The following is a 23,180-nucleotide window of genomic DNA, read 5'->3' as shown; positions in this document are numbered from 1 at the left end:
TCAACCATTTTGATGTCTTTAGTAACCTCTGCGCTGTCTTTACATTTTAATTGCACCGCTTTTTGGATTAATTTCACCGGTGAACACAACAGACAGGCGGTGGAATCGTCACTGGTCAACGGGGTGCTGCATTTTCCGAAGCAAACGTTGTTTTTCAGTAGCTGGGGTTCGCAGTCTTCGTGGGAAACTCTCTGTAAATTAAACATAGGTGCAAACACATACAATTAGCCGATATGTCCTCTCAATATAGTGGGACTAACATTTAGCAGAAAGATAGGCAATAAGAACATGTCTTTACCTGCCAGAAAGGAATTGCTCGACATTTCTCCTGACGTACTTCGTTGTTCTGGATAGGTAGCACATATTGAAACCCTGATCGTCTTCTGTACAAGAAATGATTCCAGAACCCTTTAGCATTCCTGTCATTAGGTTTGTTTGTAGGACTTTGGACTTTGGGTACTCGACTATCTGACCCAGGATGTCCCATCGGCACAGAAAAGCCATCACTCAAATGCTCAACGGACGAATAATCTGTTTGAGTACCTGCCTTTCCAATATCCCTCGGTAGGCCTATGTCTTCTCTGGTGGGTATGTCAAGGCTATGAGTTTCCTTTTTCCTTCGCAACTGTCTATTCGCCCTGAAGTGAGTCTGAAATGAAATTCCCCATATCTCCATGACCATTACCCAAATCAGAATAGTTTGACTGACTAAGTGCATCTTGTAAAACGCTATCTCAATTCAGTTTGTCCGCTGAGAAAAGCTAGCCTACTGAAATACAGGATGGATTTATCCAGACTAAATAGGTGTTGCTGTTGGCCCCTTCATCCGTTTGGACACCTTGAGTGCGAATGTGACACTTTGTCACCGCTGTTAAACGCCTGTTTTAGGATTTAATGCCTATATGCTATGTGGGCACTTGTTAAAGGAACGGGTCATGGCCAATTTGCGCTTTAGATGAAATAGACTGTATGTGGTTACTGAAAGTTTACAAAGAGCACAAAACAGTTGAAAATCTGTCTATCTGCACGTTTCAGAGACTACCAGGATCTGTAAATAGTCTACATGTCCTATGAGGATCGTCTACCTACCGTCAGTATGTAATGGTGCATCCATAGACTTATTGGCAACAGATGTTTAATGCTCTTTACAACTTGTGTATTCTCCTGTGCGTGTTCGGTGTGACAGCATCTTCTAGTGGGAGGTCGACATTTTATAACAGTTGTATCTAAAGTTAAGATATACATTTTAAACTGGTGGTCGTGGCCGGTTAGCTCAGTTGGTTAGAGCGTGGTGCTAATAACGCCAAGGTCGCGGGTTCGATCCCCGTACTGGCCAGAGATTTTGAAGGGAAATACTTTCATTGCCATACTACTAGGCTATATCGCATTTGCATTTAGGTGCAGGTAGCTTTAGACCGGCTCGATTTCCAATAGTATAGGCCTACGATTGATTATGTTCATTTGAACTAGTCACAGTGCTCCGAAAGTGACAGCCGAACTCAGGGGCGGAGCCAGACATTTAAAACATTGGGGGCTTAGCCCAGTGTCACACACAGGAAGGCTAGGGGGGTCCGGGGGCATGCCCCCCGGCAGAACATTTTGAAAAATAACCCCTTAAATAATGACTTCTAGTGAATTCGGTGTAAACTAATGGACACATTGAGACTTTAAAAATGTGAGACTCAAGGTAGGCCTATATCTGACTGGCACTTTGGGTCTTTCAAGAGGGGTCTATAGGCATAGCATCAGATCAGCATGCACTTAGTTAATTAAGCGTTTTTTATGAGTTATGGTTTGTATATTGTAGACTAGTAGGCTATACTATGCTGAGATAACCCTGATTAGATAGATGGGATGCTACCTTGTCTCAATACATTTTTACTAGTAGCCTTATGGTCAGGTTAGCACAGCCCCACACATTGTGAACCCACTTATTATAATGTTCAGTGGAACACATGAAACTAAATTTAATCCAGGGTTTAAAATTCATTTTTCAAAATGGGGGGCGGGGGGGGGGAGATACATTTTACAAACTGAAATCGCATTTTCCTTATAGGCCTACAAGCAGGTCTCGAATTATCTTTTTGTCTTTAAGGGGGTCTCTCTATCTCAAAAAGTTGGCACACCCCGCGCATAGCCTAACAAGGCGATACAATGAAATAGCCTAGGCGCAAGTGGCGCTTTGCGCAGTACAGTATATGCGCACGGTAAGCCTAGGCTTTACCTTGACACACGCACACAACAGACATAGATTTTTCATAGAAATTGATTACTTTTAATTAATTTCAAAATATTATTGATTGTAATAGTCCATATCTCATTTCAATTTCACAATACAAAGAAATAGACTAAACGATTTAGTCTGTGCCATTCTCAATTTCACAACGTAACTCATTTAAACTACCGTCTCAGATAGGCTACACTGTAAAAACTGAGACTGGGGTTAATTAATATTTAATAAATAAATTATAGTGAGCTGTACATAATAAAAAAAGGCTATGTGTAGTTTGGAATCAAATTGAGTGGAATTCAACAATTTTTAAGTATTTGTTAATTGCATTTTACTCAGTTTTGTGTGAATAAAATTAGCTGTGAATCACTGAGTAGTATTTAATTGTATTTCATCAGGAAAGTCAAAGATACAGAAAATTAGTAAATTTTACTCATTGGGAGATTGTTGTTTTTAATCACCTTAGTTACATTTCCGCTCAAGGCATTTCGCGCCACATGGATGGAACACACACATTTCATGGAAACTTTCCCAAAGGTAAGACCCGTTTCATTTATTGTTTCACATATAGCCCTATGCAGACGAACATTATTTTTTATCTACTGTAAGTTCGCAAATCAATTTTGCTGCGCTGTAGCTTAACTCAAACTGAAGCTGGTTATATTCAGTCTTGTCTTTGTTTCTACTTAGCCTAAAGCAAGGGCTTAACAGTGTCTGGCTAAAATAAGACAATTTCATGTGAAAAGTACGCTGTAATGTTATAGGCTACTACTAGCAGGCTATAGCCATATGCTGCCTCTTATCAAAGCTTTTACCCATAGACTGTATATATAGAACTATAGTCTATGCTTTTACCAATTTCCCTCGCCTCAACCAGAGCTTCTAAAGCCAACTTTAAGCTAGCTAGCAAGTAGCCTAGCCTAGTTGACTTTAGAGACAGCTTTTCTGCACAAATAAGAGTAGATTTTTACTCTCAGGGGTGAGTAATTGCAAGTTACATTTACAGCATTTCGTTTTCCGAAAGTAAATTGCTCTCGTGTAACGTTTAGGCTGTTTGAAGGTAGCCATGTTGCTGAAATAAGGCTACCTAGCCTGCTTAACTTCGGGAGGTCAGTTTTGTGTTGCTACAGTTTGAAACAATTAACGTGCGCTGTTTCATATTACCTTTTTTTTATGGACAGTCTGTTATTGTACCCCCCCCCCCCCCCCCGGTTTTAAAAATGTTGTAAGACCTATCATGTACACTAGTTTCTATCTTTCAGATCCAGCTGATGCATTTTACAGAATCAAAATGGTGAATCAAGTTCATGGCCAAGCTAGATGAGTAGCTGCTACACCAAAGCTTCTGAATCTCTTCCAAGCCAAGGGTGGAACCATAGGGTTGAGGTTGCAGGCCATCCTACTCAAGGTATCCTTCAATGAGGTATGTTAGCTAATATTTTATTTAAGGAAGGGTTAGGAATAGGTTGGAATATCGTTTGCATTACTTAAATGTACAAGAAATAATGCTAGCCTGCAATTCAGGCTCAGATGCTATGCACTATTGCTTTGCTGGAACCAATGACTTCCTGGAGCCATAGTTTTTTACCTGAAAACGTCAAGTAACCAACTATAAATACAGGAGCCTTGATGGGGTTTCATATAATACAATTTCAGTTTTAAAAAGTTTTAGGTCAGTGGATGTTTTCCAGCCCTTGAATAATGTTTATTTTTGTAATTTCAGGCTCCAACCAATCCTAACGCTAACTTGACCAGAGATGTTGTCATTCGGTGTTTGGGGGATCTTTAGATCATCTTCTTAAAAAGTATGATGTAAGTACATATTAAAATATGAAGGTCATCCCTATATAAAGTGTATTTCTCCCAATAATCCTTGCCAAGCTACTGATGTTTGCAGATTTGCACTACTATGTCTCTTTCTAATGCCTCTAAAAGTTCCTTGCTAAGGTTTTCTTTCCAAACAGCAGCCGATAGCCACTTTTACAGACCTTATTAATTAGCAGAGCAGCAGAGTTAATCCAGTTGCTGACCCTTGGCTTCACGAATAACTTTAGAGATACGTTGATAGGTGACCAGCCTGAATGTAGAGTAAAATACTCATCAATACAGTGCAGGGCTGAACAGTCATATATATATACATGTTCTTACTATTCCAGGATGCTGATGAAGATGGTGTGCCACAGGACCTTGCTGTACAAAGAATGGAAATCAACAGCATCAAGACCAATACATCAGAGGGTCCCGATGACGTTGGTATCGTGGTAGAGGGAATGAAAGTTCTGACTGCTCTGGATAACTTTCCAAGGGCTTGCTCCATGCTCCTTGGGTGGACATATGCAGTGAATCCGGCCTATACCAAGGAGCCCAGATATACGTTTGAAATCCTCCAGAACTCCTCTTTGAGCTGGACTGTTCAAAGCCAAAACGTGAACATTGTCAAGAACAAACTGCTAGCTTAGGAAAATGGACCCTTGCAAAATGAAAAGGAATTGTTAAGTCTCTGTCAAATGTCACATGGTTACCTTCACATGCTTGAGTTGCTCAACCACACTCATTTTAAGAGAAGTGACTTTTTTACTTAATATTGGCAATTAGGATATAGGATGCAAATTGGACATGATTTATTCAAAGAATTTCAGTTACACAAATTAGTAATGTGATCGTTCCAGTAGAAATTAATCCAATTCTATCTGCTCTGTCTCTTACAAGTCCAAATGCATTTTGCATTTGCAAAATGTTGGGTAGACCTGTGAGGCAAAGTTGCACAAATAAATGAAATGATACATGTTTACCTCTTATTGTTTTTATGCATTGTGATCTGTTGACATAACTTAAGTAAATTTTGGTATTATAAGAAGGTATGATATTTAGTGATTTAGAAGGCATTAGACAAGGCACTGAAATATGATTTATATATAATTAATTTTATTTAATGAATGCAAATAACCTTCATCCAGACATTTAGTAATCTTATACCAAATTCCACCAGATAATTAGTAAATATAAATAACTTTTGCCCAAATAATTAGTAAATATAAATTAGGTTGGACCAGATATGTAGTAAATCTAAATTAATTTTGCAGAGAAAGTTAGTAAATGCAAGTCAGTTTTGCTTGTGAAATTAATTTGGATTTACTCAATAGTTTTAGGCTATATAACTCATCATTTGGCATGAAATTACTAAATCTTACACATTTTAACTGTTGCTGTTATTACAATGTATTTATTTTTTTGGTGTAAATCTAGTTGACTTATTCAATGAATTTTAATCAAAGTTATAGTACTTAAAATCTATTCAATTATATCACTTGTCACTTTGTTGCCACAATTTTTTTAAGTAACCATTGGTCACATTTTTTACAGTGTATCCTCAGTGTCAAACACAATAATGCATGTAGTGTAACTTATACACAGGGGGAAAAACACTAACTGGCAGAAATGAATAAAGCCAGCCAAACTATGTTCTAGTAGGCTAATGTGTTGAACCGTGGAAAATTAATAGACGAACAATTTTAGAGTTTGCACTGAGATATTCGGGTAGCCATCGAATATTCCGACATTAGAGATTGCTTACAGGTGTTTCAAAATAGCTGGGAACTTTCCGGAGCTCTGAATGGCTAGCTAGATCATCAGACAACAGAACACAATCATTGTAGGCTGCATTATGGGCCATAATTTATGTCTTTGTCAATCAACATAGAATAGGTGAAGCGCAAGTTCAACAGCAAACAGGGCTTTTCAGCACGTATCAAACCACGTAGGCTAGCCCAATGAACGCCTATGCAAATAGACAAATCACTCACATCAAAGCAGGGTGACTTCTTCAGATTTGCGAGTGCTGTCAAATCGATACGGTTAGTGGTGTGGTGGTGAAGTGTCATGCTGCGTTCAAGAGCGTAATTCGAGCCCTGCCTACAAGCGTCAATGAGAGAACACTTACACTTACATGATTTTGGTTTCGATTTTCTAATTGGAGTAAGTCTTTGGGACAACACGTCATGATACATTTGATAATGTTTGATCGTTGGTGTGAAGCATCTTTTACGTAATGAATGCGCAGTTGCGCACTCTAGAAAGTGAAAGTAGTCTAGGCCAACAGCCATAGGCTGTGTCTGAGCTGTTTATTTTTGTATTCCGGGGTACAGTAGCCTAATTGCCTAATGTCTTGACAATCGTTTTTTCTTACCGGCTTGCTGTTTAAACTGCCTGGCATTGCCTAAACTCATTGTGTGGGAAATCAGATTATCTGTCAATATTGGGCTATGAAAATAAGGGATATTTCCTCAGTAATAGTAGCCTACATTGTGTAACATTTATAGAGAAACCGAGGGGAAGTTAAATTAGAAATTAGAATCGTTGGAAATTGAAAACACATACAAAAAAAGATTCGGGGCTTGAGCCCCCGAAGCCACCCCCTCGCTCCGCCAATGAGCCCAACACGTGTACGGTAGCTGCTGATCTTAAATAAAGGCTAAATGGTAGGGGTAGAATTGGTGCGTTTTTTATAATCTTGTACACTGAATGGATTTAACTTGGATTTACGGTTTACCTCTCTTAGTTTTTAGTTATGAAGACACTCCTTCAGCCTAGATTATCAGGCTGAGGCATTTATAAAATATAATAAAAGAATCTGTCCACTCAAGACATATTACCATAACTAATCTACCTGAAATATTTTTAAAGAGAAGGGATTTTCATGTCACGTTTGACGATAGCCTATGCCACCACGTCCTATAATAAATGATTGACAGATTTGCCCTGACACTTTGCACACATCAGCTATTGCACACATCAATTATAGCATGCAACGTGGGGTGCGTCAGCGTGGTTTGTATGGGTGTGGTGAAATAGTAGCATATTCTGGCTGGAGTATTTTGACGCTCTGTACGGCCCGTCGTCTCCATACTCCTTCATTTTTTAATTACGCAGGGGGATGCGGCGCGCAACTGGGAAGATTATCGGCCTATAGCCTAATAACTGTGCATATGAAAGCTAGATTAATGGATTTCTGGAAATGCCTGGAGAATCTGATATGATGCATGGCTACATTATATGATGAGTTCAAAGGGTCTCAAGAAGTACTGTGCTTTGGTTATTACATTTATTGTAGTGTTAATTGTGGCAGTTATCCTCATTGCACTTATGAATATGTAATTATGGATTAGCCCTTGCTCCATTCTTTGATAAATCGTCACCCGTCTAGCTCAGCGGGTGCCAGTGTGAAGGCAATTTCCAGACAGCGCGAAGGTCTAGCAAGGCATGGAAAACGCATGGGCTCTCACCCTGCGTGTCTGGGCAGCAGGTGCTAGTATTGTGAAGGAAAGTTGGAGTGAAAGGGGGAGCTCCGTAGCTTATACGACTGGAATTTGTACATTACTTTTCTTGAGTATAAATCAAATATGCAACATCGTAAATGTCAAGAACAATTTAATCAGTTACTCTTGAAGATTGTAACCGCATCGAAACTTTAGTAATTTTCTGCACCTTTCTAAATTAAAATAAGCAATTCAAACATCAGTGTGTTCCAGTGATTCTTTCCTTTAGTCTGAAAGTTATCAATCTGTCTGCAATAACATAGGCTATCCAACGAGAAAGTTCATACGTTTTCACTGTGTTGGCCTATTTCACATAAGAGTTAATGGTAGGTGTAAATATTATCCACTCTTCCTTCAAGACATTTGTGGGTTTTTTTAATCACCAATAGTCTCGCTTGCAGTAGCGTGGAGCGAAGTCTGTATCATCGTTAATATGCCTATACTGTGACGTTAGGAATACTGAATTTGTAACCTTTCGGGAAGAAGAGGACTATGCTCTTCCAGATTTTGTGTTTGAATTTTATGACTTCTGAGAAAAGAGGCACAGTAGTCTAGGTCATTGTTCTGTATTTAGACTGAATCCTTCACCACAGGACAGCAAGAAAATAAATTGAATTGAGTTTATATTTCTTAATCTTAAACTGAGATTGTGGTTTTATTTGTGATTGCCATCATTTAGATATGGCTTTTTGTTTGAAACAACAGACAAAAGCAAAGCTTGTCTGTTGAATTTTCATACTTCTATTCCCATCTGTCTGTCCTAATATGCCTCGACCGAAATGCAGCGGCGATGAGCTGGTCTATGCGGACTTGCCGAGCACCGAGCGGGCGTCGTTCCGGTCGGCCTGTCCATGGCGCAGCGGGCCCTGGGCCCGCACTAATTGAATTCCCAGCACTGATTGGATTATCCGTGCTGCAGCCCTTATGCCATGGTGGATGTATGGCCGTCTTTGACTCCAGACTACTTAACCTCAGGGCCCCGGATCCGCCATCATGAGCGCACGGAATATAGTTTATCCATCAGGTTACAGGGATATTATTATTATTTTATGTACCCCCACCCCTCCCCACACCTCCACCAGCCACCCCCTCCCCTCCCACCCACACACACACGGTGAATACTGCCTTTGCTTTAGTTTATTAATCTTTCATTGATTATATTTTTGATAATTTTATGTTCGCCATTTTTTCCTGTCCTTGAACTTGTAGGATTTTGCCTTTCACTGAGGATCACGATAGAGACACCACGGTTTTAAAATCAAATAGTATGCCCCTTGCCAGCTTGCCCTTTTTGTCAACAAATGGAAATATCCCCTTGAGTCAGCATGTTGCTGTGTCCTAATCTGTTATTTATATATCATTTCAGAGAGTTGCATCAGAAAATCAAAAGTATTAGGTGTAGACTGCAAAGGCCAAAGTACTAGCTTCATTAAATTTCATGTTATTGCTATCTGAGATTGCATCCCACATCTCCTAACAGTATTATCATGCTGGGAGTCTGAAGTTGCCTCATTCTTTCTCTCTACAGTTATTTTCTTTCTACAGATGACAACTGAATTTGGGAAGCTGATATTGGGTTTCGCTCAATAGGCCTAGAAAACATAGTAATTTTCATTCCTTTTTTAGTGACTCCAATCTTAAAGCAAGACAGAGTGCACAATGCAGGGCAGTCATCCAGGTGACCACAGGTGTGGGGAGTCTTGTGCTGTAATTTGTTATGATATCAAAATAAAAAGTAAAAGAAAAGAAAAACAACAAGACATTACCTGGAAAACCCTTGAACCTTGTCCTCAGATCATAATGGAATCAGGAAACATACAGTATTCCCAAACATATAAACATAGCCTATATACACATTATACATCATTCCTATACATTATTAACAACAAACACACCAATTCTCAGGCTGAACATTCAACAAGACAACAACAAGACCACATAACCACAGACATATAACTTAAATGTCCTTATAAAATAGATAAATAAATACATTTAAATACACCTTTGTAAACTGGCACTGGTGACCACGGAGTCTCCACAGTGCAGTGGGTGAGGCACTCAGGGCTGTAAGTGGCCAAATGGCTGCCAACCAGCCGGAGTCTTTGCTTATTGAGTTAGGCTCCCTCTCCAGCCATCAGGAGGCGGCATGTCTGCTCCTTCCACCACCTGCTCCTCCGCACTCTCCACTCCCTAGCCCATCAATCTCCCAGTGACACCCAGCCTGAAAGCTCTCCGACTGGGTTATGGTGGAGGGGTAGGTGGAGGTCAGAGCCAGGGACAAGGCTGGTGGTGGGTCAGGAGAAGTGGACCTGCATGGACCTGGGGCTCAGTGGCTGGTGGGCACGAGCAGGGGGCCTCAGGGGTCTTAATACTGGGATGGAAATGCGGAGTGATGTTGCATGTATGATGTGGAGATGCAGCAGAAGAGCTATTTCAAACATTCACATCTCTCTATCTCTATCTATCTCTCTCTCTCTCTCTCTCTTTACACACTCATTTTCTCTTCTGCACATTCACAGACACACACACACACACACCAGAAACAAAAAGAAAACAAGGAAACACCACGCTGCAAGAGCACACATTTTGTCTCCACTTAATCCATTCTCAGATCCTCCCCCACCACCTCCTGTTTCGCCCCCTTTTCTCCAGCCTGCATTTGCTTCCTCTTTACATCAGTCCTAATTCAATTAGCGTTGAGCTAATGGCTGGCACTCCTCTGTGTGGACGCCTAATGACCAGAGGCAGGGAGGCAGAGAGAGGGAGAGAGAGAAAGAGAGAGAGAGAGAGAGGGCCGGGAACAGGGAGAGGGAGAAGGAGGAGAGGAGGTTTGTCTCTAGAGGGTACAACGGGACCAGGTGCACCCATCTGAAAATCAAGTTATCTGGAGAAATGCCACATTCAATCCTGGAAAATTAATGTGAGAGTTTGCAGTGTGTGTCTGCCTGAGGTCTTACAGCAAAGGTCAGCACAACCATCCAGTGACATCTATCCAGCCAGCGCTCCCATCAGCCAATCCTGCCCCAGATCCAGCAAGAGTGACAGGACTGAGAACACAGCCGCAGCTCCATACAGCCTACATCATGTAGCTTCATGGGATTTCCCATTTTAATGTACAAGAAAGTCATATAGGTGGAACCTTTCTTTGCACTGTGCAACATGATACTGATTAATCTATCACTTTAGAATACACTGAAATACTGAGATGATAGACATTATGTTGTTATTGTTGATGTTGTTACTATTGATACTTATTATTAGCCTGCTATTTTATGGAGAAACTATACTTTTTCATTTTCATATTTGTCTGGTGTTATTTATTAACTGTTCAGATAGGCTACTTTACAATAACTGTAGGCTATTAGGCTTTACACGTAGTAAAAATAGCATAGTAAAGCCCTTTTTGTTTTTGAGTTATAAGCCCTCGCCATCATTTTTATTACTCTTTTGCATAATAGTAGTATCATGAAAGGGTAATATTTACATAGGCAGATGTCTTTATTGCCTTCTTTGAACAATCGTAATGGTATTTATTGTTCGTAAGCTTTACAATAACAGCTGTCTTGTGAAGTTTATGATTAATGCCATTTCGCATTTATGACTGCCTTTGAAAAACACGACATGAAGCTCTTGGTGCATAAAAGCACAAAGGCACGTGGTCATTAACAACAGAATCCACTCAATCATCTCTGATCACTAATGTGAATGCAGGTCTTTTTTCCGCTTTCGAAAACTACACCGGGACGAAACAAGCTTTTCGGCTAACAATGCACATTTTAGGTGGCGACCTGTTAGCTCTGGTTTGCTTGCGACCTTTTCCACAGGGTTTGGGACACGTGCCAGCGGGGCACGTCGAAGAAAACTGCCCTCGGGCTAAACTGCTGTGTTGAAATAACTTGGGTGGGGTTGTGACCCTGACACTGCCACCAGTAAATCCTAATCGGCCAAAAATCTAATTTGCTAACTGATAAATGGGACTGTATCTTATTAAAGTCAATGCAAAATTATAACAGTGTCCAGGATCTGTTGTAGTAGGCCTATGAATAGACAGCCTACAGGCCAGACAGCATAGCCTAGCTAACCAAATAGTCTGGCCAAACCAGTTAACATTAGTATACTTTTTAAACTAGTCCTCTGATATTTCATATTTTAACCATTCATAGTGTGTATTAATACAATGGAACAATGCAGTAAGGGTGGAATTTAAAGAGTTGCCTTGGTCTATAAATCGAATAGCCTACATTAGGCCCGCTACAATTCTGAAGTAAATCGAGGATCTAAATATAGCCGAAATTCCTTAGGATACGTGCATTATTGTGCTACTGATTGCAAGCTAATCTTATAAACACACACACACACACACACACACACACAGAGAGAGAGAGGGAGATCTGTGTGTGTGTGTGTGTGTGTGTGTGTGTGTAACATAACTTTTAAGCCATTAGGCTATATTGTCAAAGCTCTTATACTATGGATATTTAGATGGATACGTGTGAATTGCTCTTTTGGATTTAGTCTGGCTGTTTCTACCCTCAGTGGAATAGAAAGTAGAAGTTAATTTGATTTTCCTTCAGTATCCACGAGGACCAGATGTCTTTACATCTGCTCCTTCTGTTTCCGCGCTCTTCTTCAAACACTGGCCTAAACTACTTCTTGGGGGACATCGAAACCATACCACATTATGGTCACTCAGTCAAAGAGCAGTCTAGTCTTCAAAATTGCTTACAGGGTCTTTTCAAAATCATGTTTTCAAGATGAGAGTATGTAAACCACTTTGTTCGAAGATTGATATTTCAGTGTGTGGCGTAGGCTATTGGCTACAGGGAGCACACACTTATGGCACAGCGAACAGCAAAACAAACAAACAAACACCGAGTTCGTTAGGATATTTTCGAAAATGTCTATAGCTACTACAATGATACCACACTTTAGTGCTAAAGCCTTCAGTATTTATAAAATTTTTGATAAGACAAACTGATGTTTTTTGTTGTTGATCGGACAAGGGTTGTAGGCTAGGCCTATGGGGGCTACCTGTAGGGAAATTGTTGTGAGGAATTAGTAAGGGCAGTGGGCTCAGACTATCAGTCTAGTTTTTTAGGCACAAACACACACTTCGATAGGCTCAAACCAAGAGTATGCCTAACTGATATTTGGTGCTGCCATTATTCAACACGATGTTGTTTTGTTGTTGTATTAACACGTATGCTGGCTTTACGTGTGCAAGTGATAGGCCTGACAATGAACCTGTAGTCTACCCTTAACAGTAGGTCTAGGCTATGCACGTACGCCTGAAATAGGCCTAAGTTTAACAAGCTTAGCTTTTAAAAACTAAGCGGGTGATTAAATAGGCTAAAGTCCAACATCTACATATAAATCTGTTAAGATGCATCATTGCAGTCGCTGTTTCTGCTATACTGTTGCTGTGTGGTAAATTGGACGTTACAAACTCAACATGGTGTATTTTGTGGTCAAATTGATCTCTAGCCGAGGAACGACTCCCTCGCCCCCTTTAACCCTGGAGCCGGGTGAGGAGGGTAGGAGAGGGAGGCAGGTAAAAATTGCACCACGGCTGAATGATGAGTTAAAAGGCTTAAAAGCTCGCGCGAAATTTGATCAGGGAGAATCGTCACCCAACTCTCATTATTTATAAGTGCTTTGATTGAATTAGGGGGCGCGGAGATGGAGGAGAGGAAAGCGACCGTGAGAGAAGTGAGTGGGGATGGAGGAGAGCACGGAAAGGGAGACAGGGAGACTTCTTCGGTAATGGAGGGCGCGGTATTAAAGTCTAATTAGAGATGCGCGAGGGAATCGATGATGGAGGAGGTTGGGCGTGCGACGCGGGTCCCCCTCGCGACTGCAAGGGCCCCAATGCACTGATGAGTTATTGTCATGTAAAAAAAATCGGGAGCTTCGAGACCCACCGCCTGGCGGTATTAGGCTATCCAAGTCCTTAGAGCGCTTACTTGTATGCTCTGGAGACCGGAGTGCAAGGTGTTGCGCGCGAAGGTCCTTTCATAAAACTAGCCTGAACTACCTTAACTCAGCACAGTCAAGAAGAGGCAGCAACACGAGCGCACCGTCAGTGGACCCTCTCTTTTTACATCACTTGTGTGCATAAAGAAGTTGTTTTTCACGCAACAGCATCTCCAAGCAGCATTTTCATTTCACCGCGTGATTTCCAATGTATAAGATGGAATATTCTTACCTGAACTCATCTGCTTACGAGTCTTGCATGGCTGGAATGGACACTTCCAGTCTCGCATCAGCTTATGCAGACTTCAGTTCCTGCAGCCAAGCCAGTGGATTTCAATATAACCCCATCCGGACTACCTTCGGGCCAACGGCCGGGTGTCCCTCACTGACACCCGGCACCTGCAGCCTAGGCCCCCTACGAGACCACCAAAGCAGCGCGTACTCTGCAGGTAATAAGAGGTTCTGCTGACTGTGACACAGCCGAAAAATCCTGTTGGTTATATAGTACAGGGGACTTTATTGCATTTGGAAATGGAAATGTGTTTAGTATTTACCGAAACGAAATTTGCTTACACAAATGAAAGTATTTATCGCGTTAGAAGCGATTGCAGGCGCGCGGTAATTGGGTTATGCGGTTACACTATCCCTGTCACACCCTCAACAGCCAACAAAATTACCTCAAACTGCCAAAATGATTGGCATAATTTATTTACTTTGCGATGAGACGTAAGCTTGGGAAATAATTCAATAAACGAGGACTAAAGTTGATTACGGAACTGTACTGAAGTCGCAAGATAAGGGCGACCAGATATTGCCAGACAAGTTTTAGCTGTGTCCCTGAGAACTTCTGTAGGCCTACCTATATCTTACCGAAGTAGCTCCAGAAGTAGACAGTATTTTACTTACTTACTTTGCATTAAATCTTCATTGTTCTATATTTTGCAATAATTGGTTTGGCGTTAGGTCTGTAGGCCTACAATAAAATAAGTTATCAGGATGTCATTAGCCAGATTTACATTTTCAAACGACCCTTTTACTCTTCGCTGTTACGAAATGTTTTTCTTTTACAGTTCCATATAAGCTGTTCACGGACCATGGCGGTTTGAATGAGAAACGGAAACAGAGGCGCATAAGAACCACCTTCACCAGCGCACAACTGAAAGAACTGGAGCGCGTTTTCGCTGAGACGCACTACCCAGACATCTATACACGCGAGGAACTTGCTCTTAAAATAGACCTGACTGAAGCGCGTGTGCAGGTAGCCTATCACCATATTTTATCCAAGCCAAAGTCCATATAGGTCTAATGTTAATAAATATTTTAAATTGACGGATCTCTTCCGCCACTTTAACGCAAATGTCTAAAAAACCATTATGAATTTGTATTAGGCAATTATTATTATTATTATTATTATTATTTATTATTACTACTACTACTACTATTGTTATTAAATACTACTAGTAATTGGCTATCAGTTACTGCTGCTACTACTACCACCACTAATAATAATAATATTACTATTGCAATGTTAAGTTTCATTCATTTCCCCCAGGTTTGGTTCCAAAACAGGCGTGCAAAATTTCGCAAGCAAGAGCGCGCAGTTGCTGCTGTATCTGCCGCAAAAAACGGATCCTCTGGAAAGAAGCCAGACTCACGCGAGGAAGACAACAAAGAATCTAAAGTCACCGATCCGGATAGCACAGGAGGGCCTGGGTCAAACCCAAATCCAACTTCCACCTGTGGTGGACTCAGCCCTTCCCCGGGGGTAGCAACAGGCACCGGACATATGGAGTCTGTCAAGACGTCGCCAAGTGGAAACCTCGTAGGCACCACGTCCAGTCCTGGGTGGGCGTCGCCTGCAAGTGGAATCTCAAATTTGCCGGACTCTCTGGGTGGACCGTTCGCCAACGTTCTCTCTTCCTTGCAAAGACAAAACGGCAACAAGGCAGGAATGGTAAAGATGTTCTGATGATACCACATTTGACCTGTGGAGAGCGTCCAGGAGAACACTTGAGGTAACACACATTTCATGCGAAACGAAGAACATCTACAAGGATTTGCGGATCATTTACTTTACGCATGGACAGATGTGTTTATTATTAATTTTCTAGAGACGATAGGCTATAGATCTCTCGGGCGCACACAATGTGTGTGTGCTGAACATGAAGTTCCCAGCACTTTTCTTTTGAGGGTAAAGTATACCCTGCAGTATTCTCCATGTGTCGCCTTAGCTGTTGTGCCTAATGTGAGATAGAACTGTTTTTAACTAGTCAGATTTTAAGCTGTGTCCATTTTTACTGCAAGACTGATACATCCAAGCCGTATAATGTATTTCAAATGGGCTTCAATACCTATTGTGCTCGGATTTTTAAGTCTAGTATCTGGGCATATTTACCAAAATGTGCAGTGCAACCTGCATATAAGCCTACATACCCTCAACCCTATACAACTAATGTGTAGAGAGGGGTGATTGCGATGATGGGTTTTCAATATTAATCTACAGTTTAAAAGTATATTTATTTGTAATATTTATTTATCAATATGGTGTTTTATTTAAAGGTGAAATGATAGGACATGTTTTTTTTATTGCGTTTTAGATATAGAATGAACATCAACAGACCTAAATCCAACTCGAGTGTTTAAAAAGAAAAGTGGACTATTTATATGTGCATAACAGTTTTGGTATAGCGTGCCCATGCCTTGCTAATAAAGCGATACATAGTACAATTCTGGCAGCGAGGTGATTGTTTTGTATTGTGAATACCATAGTATCCATTATTTCACATACCAAATACAATGTTTGTTTATTACATAAAGTACCACCACATCGGTCGTTTTTCAGCACCAAGGACAGATCCAGACGCGTCAAAATGAGATTTCTAATTCGGGTACACACTCATGCAAACACACCAATTACACACAATGGTCAATAAGTGCATTTACAATGTTTTATTGTACAAACATACACTTGCTATAAAAGCCATTGCATAGCAGTTCCTTCTAATTCGTTTCAGTTTAGATTTTTTTTTATCGATTACAATAAATACAGAGCTTAAACATATTACACGATTCTGCACCACTCCACCTCCACTTTATTGCATTTTAATCCAGTTTAAATCGTTCCTTATCTAAATGCTTAACAAAGCAAAACGGAAACGGAAACAATACTGCATAAAAAGGGAAAAGCAATGACAGCAACGCTATTGAAATGGGACAAAGCTTTGCAGAAGTGCAACAGACGGTTTACATTGCGGTTAGATAGGACAGTCAATTACCAAAAATGGGACTAAACTAGTAACATAGTTAATATCATTCAAACCTTGCAGAAAGATGTCTATCTGTGCAGGGTCGCTTAAAGGATATGTTTCAAGTTTCACAAAAAATATTCACAGAAAACGCAGGAAAATGTAGACATGAGGTTTTGTGAAATGAGCTAATGTTCTATAATAACAGTTTCATAGAAGACTTACATTGTAGAAATCCATTGTGCTCTGTGCATTTGTCCTTCTAGAAAACCACATGCCTTAACAGAGATAATTAGTCGGAACTTAGAAAAAGTGTATTTCCAAGTAGGCTACGTACTCCATCGGATGGTTTGGTTTGAATTGTTGCTCTCTGATAGGCGATCGTGTTTGACATTCGGATTTAAGTTAGGCATCCACACCATCTCGTTGTATTTCACGTTACTGAGATGATCTTTGGGATTTTCATGGAATCTATGGAATCAAACTTCTCATAAATTGTGCAACCACCTTCGTTCATAAGGCACATACGTTGATGCAAAATCACCCCGTACAGTAAGAACGGAAAGCGAGAGCATAAGGTACACAAGGGGAAGCTAATGAACTGTTTAAATAAAATGTATTTCTAAACTTAAATAAGGATATATGATTTGCATCAACCATGCATTCGCATAAAGTTAAAAACATTACCCACAGTAAACCCAAGCAGTCAAACTAACTCGAAATAATGAATAATGAATAATAACTCATGAATATTTTTTTTTCTAACTCAAAAATACAAAGTTAAGCAACTTAGCTGTTTTGAGTGTTACGTAAATTATCATGATCTTTTGCCATAACATTAACATCATAAAACTGACTTACTTATTTTCAATAGTTTTTTTTAAATGTTTTTTTCTAGTTGCACGGAAATATCAATACAATTTAGGGACTGTGTCTTCAGGTTGTGCTTTGACATGTATGCTTCATTCCCACCATAGGTAGGTCACAGTAACACTCACAGTCAACCTAAACAAAATATTTATGTAAACACAACTCAGACTCAATTGTGTAAGAGTGTAAGTCATTCTGAGGAATTTATTCTCATGATCCTTTGGTAAATATAGTTTGGTAAATATGGTTGTCAGGGTGTGCATTTGACAGTATTGGCTTCACTAAAATACTGACGCCACAATGGACATGGGTTTTGTCTTTATAGTGAACTTTGACATGTGCAGGTGGATAGATGCAGTTAAATGATGTTGAATACTGGCAAATGTATGGTAGTAACCATGGTTGGAAGTTCCTTGAAAAATCTCAAGAGACCAACTTGATTCTTTACAGAATGATCCAGTGCTCTCATTGTTCACCCGATTAGTTAGTCAAGTAGCATCGATTAGCATAGCCTTGTCACACCGTTTCAGGCTTTATTGTCCACTGTGTTGCACATCTACGTCTCCCCTGCTGACGGCGAGTCAATGTACTATTATCTGCTACTGTTCATTATTCAGTTGTGGGAAATGCAAGATATGTTTGCAGAATGCTCCGTAGTTTTATGTACAGTGAAGTCACCTTAAATCTAAATACTTGAGTTACTGGTACTCAAATCACACATTTGATTAACCTTAAACTGATGTAGTAAATTAAACATTTTAAAGTTATTAGTTTACTCAGATAAATTAAGTTAGTTTGACTGTTCGGCTTTACAGTGCTGTGAGTAACAACGGGCAATACGCAAATACTTGAGAACTGTTCAATCAAAAACAATGCAGCAAAATGAAATGACCAACAATGGCGCAGTATGGGTACATGTAACATGCCTCTCGCCTGATAACATAATTTTTTCGCCTCATACGTTGGTCATGTGTGCTCCATTTCTTACATCTCAAGCAAATTAAATTTCAATTAGCAAAAGGGAAAAAAACATGTACACAATCTAAAGAAAAAAAACACACCAGTTCAGGAGAAAAAAAAGTAGACTCTACTTAAATCAATCAGAAGGTTAATTCATGCAAGAAAATACTTTGCAGCCACCAAGCTCGGCAGCTCAGCAACGTTGTGAATGATTAAGGCATCATACATGTTAAACTGCAGCGACACCAGACATGATCCTATTTAAAAAGCATAGATAGATAGGCTACTATAGACTTTCTGACAGGATTCTGTATACAGAGAGATAGTTACTATTTAAAGACGGTAAGGTGTGCTTCAGACCGACAGACTCTCACTTATGCCTCGGATAAAAAAATACTAATAATACTAATATATCAAGGTGCAAAGTGAGCATGTGATCTTAGGAGGCCTTTTTTGTATAGAAACTTCAATCAGGAGGAAATCTAGCTTTCCGACCACGTGACCCCACAGCCTTTAAAAACTACTTATATCGAAATATCCAGCGTTGTGTAACTCAGGTTAAATGACTATTTATCTTATTGACGTCCTACAGTGCACTTATTATTGTGTTATGTAGGTCAAGCAGAGTGTAGGAGGGGGAAGTTATTTTACAAGTACAAAAATAAAGAGATGTTATCGTATCTGAAAACTGAGTAGACTTGATGTAAAGAAAGAGAGAAACGTTTAACGTGGGGGAGCTTTAAACCCTCCTTATCAGTATATCAGTTAATCTGAGATGTTGTGTTAAAATTACTCCGCTCATTGCAGGTTGCTTCAGTGGAGATTGTCAGAGACTCTGTTCTGTTCTGTTCTGTGTTGGTGTGTCTACGGGTGTCATTCAGGTCCACTGCAGCTCACAGCGTGGTAGGCTGACCAGCAGCTGGGGGGGGGGGGGGGGGGGACACAACAAAGACAACACTTACGGTTTAGTGTCCAGTTTTGTTAATGTATTATATCGCATGTGCGCCTACTTGCGTGTGTGTTGGATTGCTCACCACGTGATTTGATGTAGCACTCTTGGCAATTGAGGAGGCCATTACGAATCCTGACGTCTGTCCCCGTGCTGGTGTCGCCCAGAAGCCCTTTACACATTCCACACTGTAGGAAACAAACACATGGAGTGTAAACGGGCTGCGCAGACTCCTTGGCATCAACAAAACAAACATCCGGTCCAATATGCGCCCCCTTTCTCTAACATACCTTGAAGCACTGTATGTGAAAGTACAGTCCCAGCGTCTCGATAATCATGGCCGCGCCCTTCCCCAGGGGCTGGGCACAGCTTGAACACAGCTTCTTTCCACTCACAGATCTGCAGGCCATGACAACAAAAACAATAACAACAAAAAACAAACGTTGAAATGTATGCAGTGGAAATGTATCATCAAGTACACAGACACCCTTTGCAGGTGCCCATGTTCTGGTTCTGGAATGTTTTTCTCCGGAACTCTTCGTGCACGCACATCACTGAGCCGCCAAAATGCTCTTCAGCATGATCAACAGAACGACCTCCACCATGACAGGCACTGCTACCTGTATGGTAGTGTAGTCATGTCACTGGAAGTGGGTGTTCTGTCTTTGCAGTTCTATATCTACCAACCTGTATGAGTGATGAGCTTTATCTGTCTCCTTAGTGCTCATGTGCGTGCGTGTGTGTGTGTGTGAGTGTGTGAGTGTGTGTGTGCGCATATATGTGTGTGTGTGTGTGTGTGTGTGTGTGTGTGTGTGTGTGTGTGTTTGTGTGTGTGTGAGTGGGTGTGTGTGCGTGTGTGCGCATATGTGTGTGTGTGTGTGTGCGCATGTGGTTGCACATGTGTGTGTGTGCGCGTGTGTGTGTGCCATACCTGCTTGGGGAGGGTGGCTGGGTGTCGGGTGATGTTGGAGATGGTGTGGATGACCCTAAAACGTTCTCATAGGACCCTGACCTGGAGGCGACAAGCCAGTGCAACATTCAACAGCAGCCCACAATTATACACACTCAAACACAGCCATCATCACAGCCCACACACACTCAAACACAGCCATCATCACAGCCTCAGCAGACACAATCTCTGGGCAAGCATACGTGAATGGGTGTACGGTATTCATCACTCATAAAGTCCATACACACACATGCTTTTACATGCAAAACTGGAAAAATATTTGTTTTCAACAAAAAATAGGCTAGTGGATGCAATTGGTTACCTCATTTTGCTATACAATGCTATCACAATTTATCAATACATACGTTATTCAAACGACATGCATGTGTACATACACACGCACACACACACGCACACACACACCTTCTCATCGCGGCAGGGTAGTTTTGTGGAGGACTGAAGTTGCGGTCCAGAGAGGAAGTCTTCTTCCATTCGTCACTCTGCAGCTTCCTGTCCGCGGGCGAGCTTCTCCATGAGCCATCTGTTTGGACACACCGGACGGTAAATGCATCTTCGTCTCCAGGCACACATGAATGAAGGACATCACACTGGTATTATATTGGTATATAAGAATGTGTGTATATGAGGATATTGAGTGTGCTTATAACAGATTGTGTCTTGTGTGTGCATATCTACTTTTATTATTATTTCTTGAATTTCCCCTTGGGGATCAATAAAGTATCTATCTATCTATCTATCTATCTATTATTATTTTTATTATTACTAATATTATTAGTGCATTTAGCTGACGCCTTCATCCAAAGTGACTTACAGATACCAATTGCAGACACATGTGTATGTATATGTACATAAGTCTAATCAAATCACCCTGTATGAACTGCAGCTGTGGGGTGGCTGACTCGCTGTTGTCAATAGGAGAGGGGACCTTCCCATTCTGTTGCACTGGTGTAGGTGACCCTGTCTGAGCTGGGCTATGGAGGGTAGGACTGTGAAAAAAGAACAATATGAGAGAGATATCACATATAGTATCAGTCTTTTACTTTCTGGAATATGTCCTTACACTTAAACTTCCAAAGTCAAGCAGCACATATGATTACACCAGTGAGATCCAGTCTACACATTACATCCTAAAATAATTATTATACACTTACATATTATACATTATATTTATTAATTTATTGGACAAGACTGGCATTCAATTAGTGGCGATATCTCAGGACATCCCTACTCATGCTCTTCACTGCTAGTGATCACATTTGCATGGAATTATCCAATGGGAATGTTCCATTCGTTCAAAGGGAGAGAACAGTGATTTCATAACATCACACTTGACAGTTACTGAGTGACAAAATGGAGTAAATGGATCAGAGTGACTGTTCAGTTTAGCATGTGATGTCTAGACAAGCAAGTATAGGTCTACAAATTACTGTGCATATATAGTCTCTCACTGAGCTTGGTTGTCGAGTGGTATGTTTCATTGCTTGTAAACAGGACACCCCAAGACTATTATTTGGGCAGAGGATGAATTAGCAAAAAAGACAACAAATGATAGAAAACACAATTTGATGTCTTTAAACTTGATTAGTTGGTAGTAGAACTGCCAAACTGTCGAATCGCAGTTGTGGTGATACCCATAACCAATGGCACTCTTACTTGTGCCATATTGCTTAAAGAGTTCTAACACAAATAAAGAAGGGTGTTTAAATAACACACACACAAACAAACACACACACACACACACACACACACACACACACACACACAAAGTCACTGTCAAATATTAACCTATCAAAACCTACTTAGTATGGATGACTACCAGGCGCGCCTGCAGGTGTACGTCCGTACGCACTGTGCATACCATCACTCAACAACGAGAGAAAATTTACCTTGTGTGTGTGTGTATATTCACACCATATTGGCCTACCATACCTTTCCAACTATGCACAGTATCCCATTAGTTGCATGCTATCAGGCTATTTACAATTTTCTATTAAGTAAAGTTAGTGAACACTTATCAAAATTAACGCGCACACATGTTTGAGCAGGAGAGAATACGCATGCAGGGACGCATAGGCTACTTGTTTTCTTTTACTCGGCTTTCTATATGGTTATCAGCACACAATGTTGAGCTAATTCACTAACTCAATACTCATCATGGATATCACAAGTTTAAACAACGAAAACAGAAAGGATGGAGGCAGCAAAGCTAGAGGAGCTATTCAAGATGGGCAAGAACAAGGTTGGCTAAGCAATTGGTGTGCTTGTCAGAACGACTGCATTACAGCTGTTTAAAGCCAGACGTTACAGTAGCTATAACACAACTAAAGGTAGCTTTAGCCTGTATAGGGATGTATAAAGTTGCCCAAATGAATAGGTAATTGTAGACGTTGTTGTTGCATTATTGCATGTGGATGTTGTTATGCTATGTATGCACGAACCTAAAGGAAAAATACTGTCCACTGTGTTTTTAAAAAAAAAGAAATTGTGGGGGGGGGGGGGGGGGGTGATGGATGTGCGTACCATAGCATTAATTCCTGCAGGCGCCCCTGATGACGACATCCACGACCTGTGTGTGTGGTTTGTCTTGCTACTGACCCCTGTGTGGTTTGTCTTGCTACTGACCCCTGTGTGGTTTGTCTTGCTACTGACCTCTGTGTGGTTTGTCTTG

General features: G+C 40.7%; 2 protein-coding genes, 1 long non-coding RNA gene and 1 other non-coding gene across 7 annotated transcripts in view; 3 read left to right on the top strand and 1 right to left on the bottom strand.

Annotated features, from left to right (window-relative positions):
* The first annotated feature begins 1,262 nt into the window (after positions 1 to 1,262).
* trnai-aau (transfer RNA isoleucine (anticodon AAU)) lies at positions 1,263 to 1,336 on the top strand. Its single transcript has one exon. It is a non-coding gene; the product is annotated as a tRNA-Ile (tRNA).
* A 1,175-nt stretch (positions 1,337 to 2,511) lies between these two features.
* Positions 2,512 to 5,021, top strand: LOC143135104 (uncharacterized). Of its 3 annotated transcripts, none has more exons than XR_012988803.1 (4): positions 2,512 to 2,767; positions 3,493 to 3,638; positions 3,954 to 4,042; positions 4,387 to 5,021. It is a non-coding gene; the product is annotated as an uncharacterized LOC143135104 (long non-coding RNA). The 3 variants fall into 3 exon arrangements; XR_012988802.1 differs by having other exon boundaries at positions 3,493 to 3,653; XR_012988804.1 differs by having other exon boundaries at positions 3,479 to 3,653.
* An 8,705-nt stretch (positions 5,022 to 13,726) lies between these two features.
* Positions 13,727 to 15,487, top strand: phox2ba (paired like homeobox 2Ba). The gene is made up of 3 exons (XM_076295821.1): positions 13,727 to 13,967; positions 14,589 to 14,776; positions 15,071 to 15,487. The coding sequence occupies exons 1-3, from the start codon at positions 13,727 to 13,729 to the stop codon at positions 15,485 to 15,487; spliced, it is 846 nt and encodes a 281-aa protein (XP_076151936.1).
* A 965-nt stretch (positions 15,488 to 16,452) lies between these two features.
* Positions 16,453 to 23,180, bottom strand: part of LOC143134005 (LIM and calponin homology domains-containing protein 1-like) — a 57,490-nt gene continuing 50,762 nt past the window's right edge. For both annotated transcript variants that reach the window (XM_076294033.1, XM_076294034.1), the window contains 6 exons: positions 21,380 to 21,498; positions 20,915 to 21,032; positions 20,474 to 20,554; positions 19,833 to 19,941; positions 19,628 to 19,730; positions 16,453 to 19,512 (listed from right to left, as the gene is read on the bottom strand). In XM_076294033.1, the coding sequence (XP_076150148.1) occupies positions 19,487 to 19,512; positions 19,628 to 19,730; positions 19,833 to 19,941; positions 20,474 to 20,554; positions 20,915 to 21,032; positions 21,380 to 21,498 (556 nt within the window). In that variant the 3' untranslated portion in view covers positions 16,453 to 19,486. The remainder of the gene's footprint in view (positions 19,513 to 19,627; positions 19,731 to 19,832; positions 19,942 to 20,473; positions 20,555 to 20,914; positions 21,033 to 21,379; positions 21,499 to 23,180) is intronic.

This window comes from Alosa pseudoharengus, unplaced genomic scaffold (genome assembly GCF_046254945.1).
Source record: "Alosa pseudoharengus isolate Yale_2024_CS ecotype anadromous, Long Island Sound unplaced genomic scaffold, YU_APseudo_1.1 YU_APseudo_1.1_scf_2, whole genome shotgun sequence".
Lineage (NCBI taxonomy): Eukaryota > Metazoa > Chordata > Actinopteri > Clupeiformes > Clupeidae > Alosa > Alosa pseudoharengus.
Note: the sequence above shows the minus strand (reverse complement) of the source record. Positions and strands in the feature narration are given on the sequence as shown.

Coding starts and splice junctions, on each gene's coding strand:
- phox2ba (XM_076295821.1), top strand. CDS start 13,727: ATGTATAAGATGGAATATTCTTACCTGAACTCATCTGCTTACGAGTCT. Junction 13,968..14,588: donor AAGCAGCGCGTACTCTGCAG/GTAATAAGAGGT, acceptor TTTCTTTTACAG/TTCCATATAAGCTGTTCACG. Junction 14,777..15,070: donor TGACTGAAGCGCGTGTGCAG/GTAGCCTATCAC, acceptor CATTTCCCCCAG/GTTTGGTTCCAAAACAGGCG.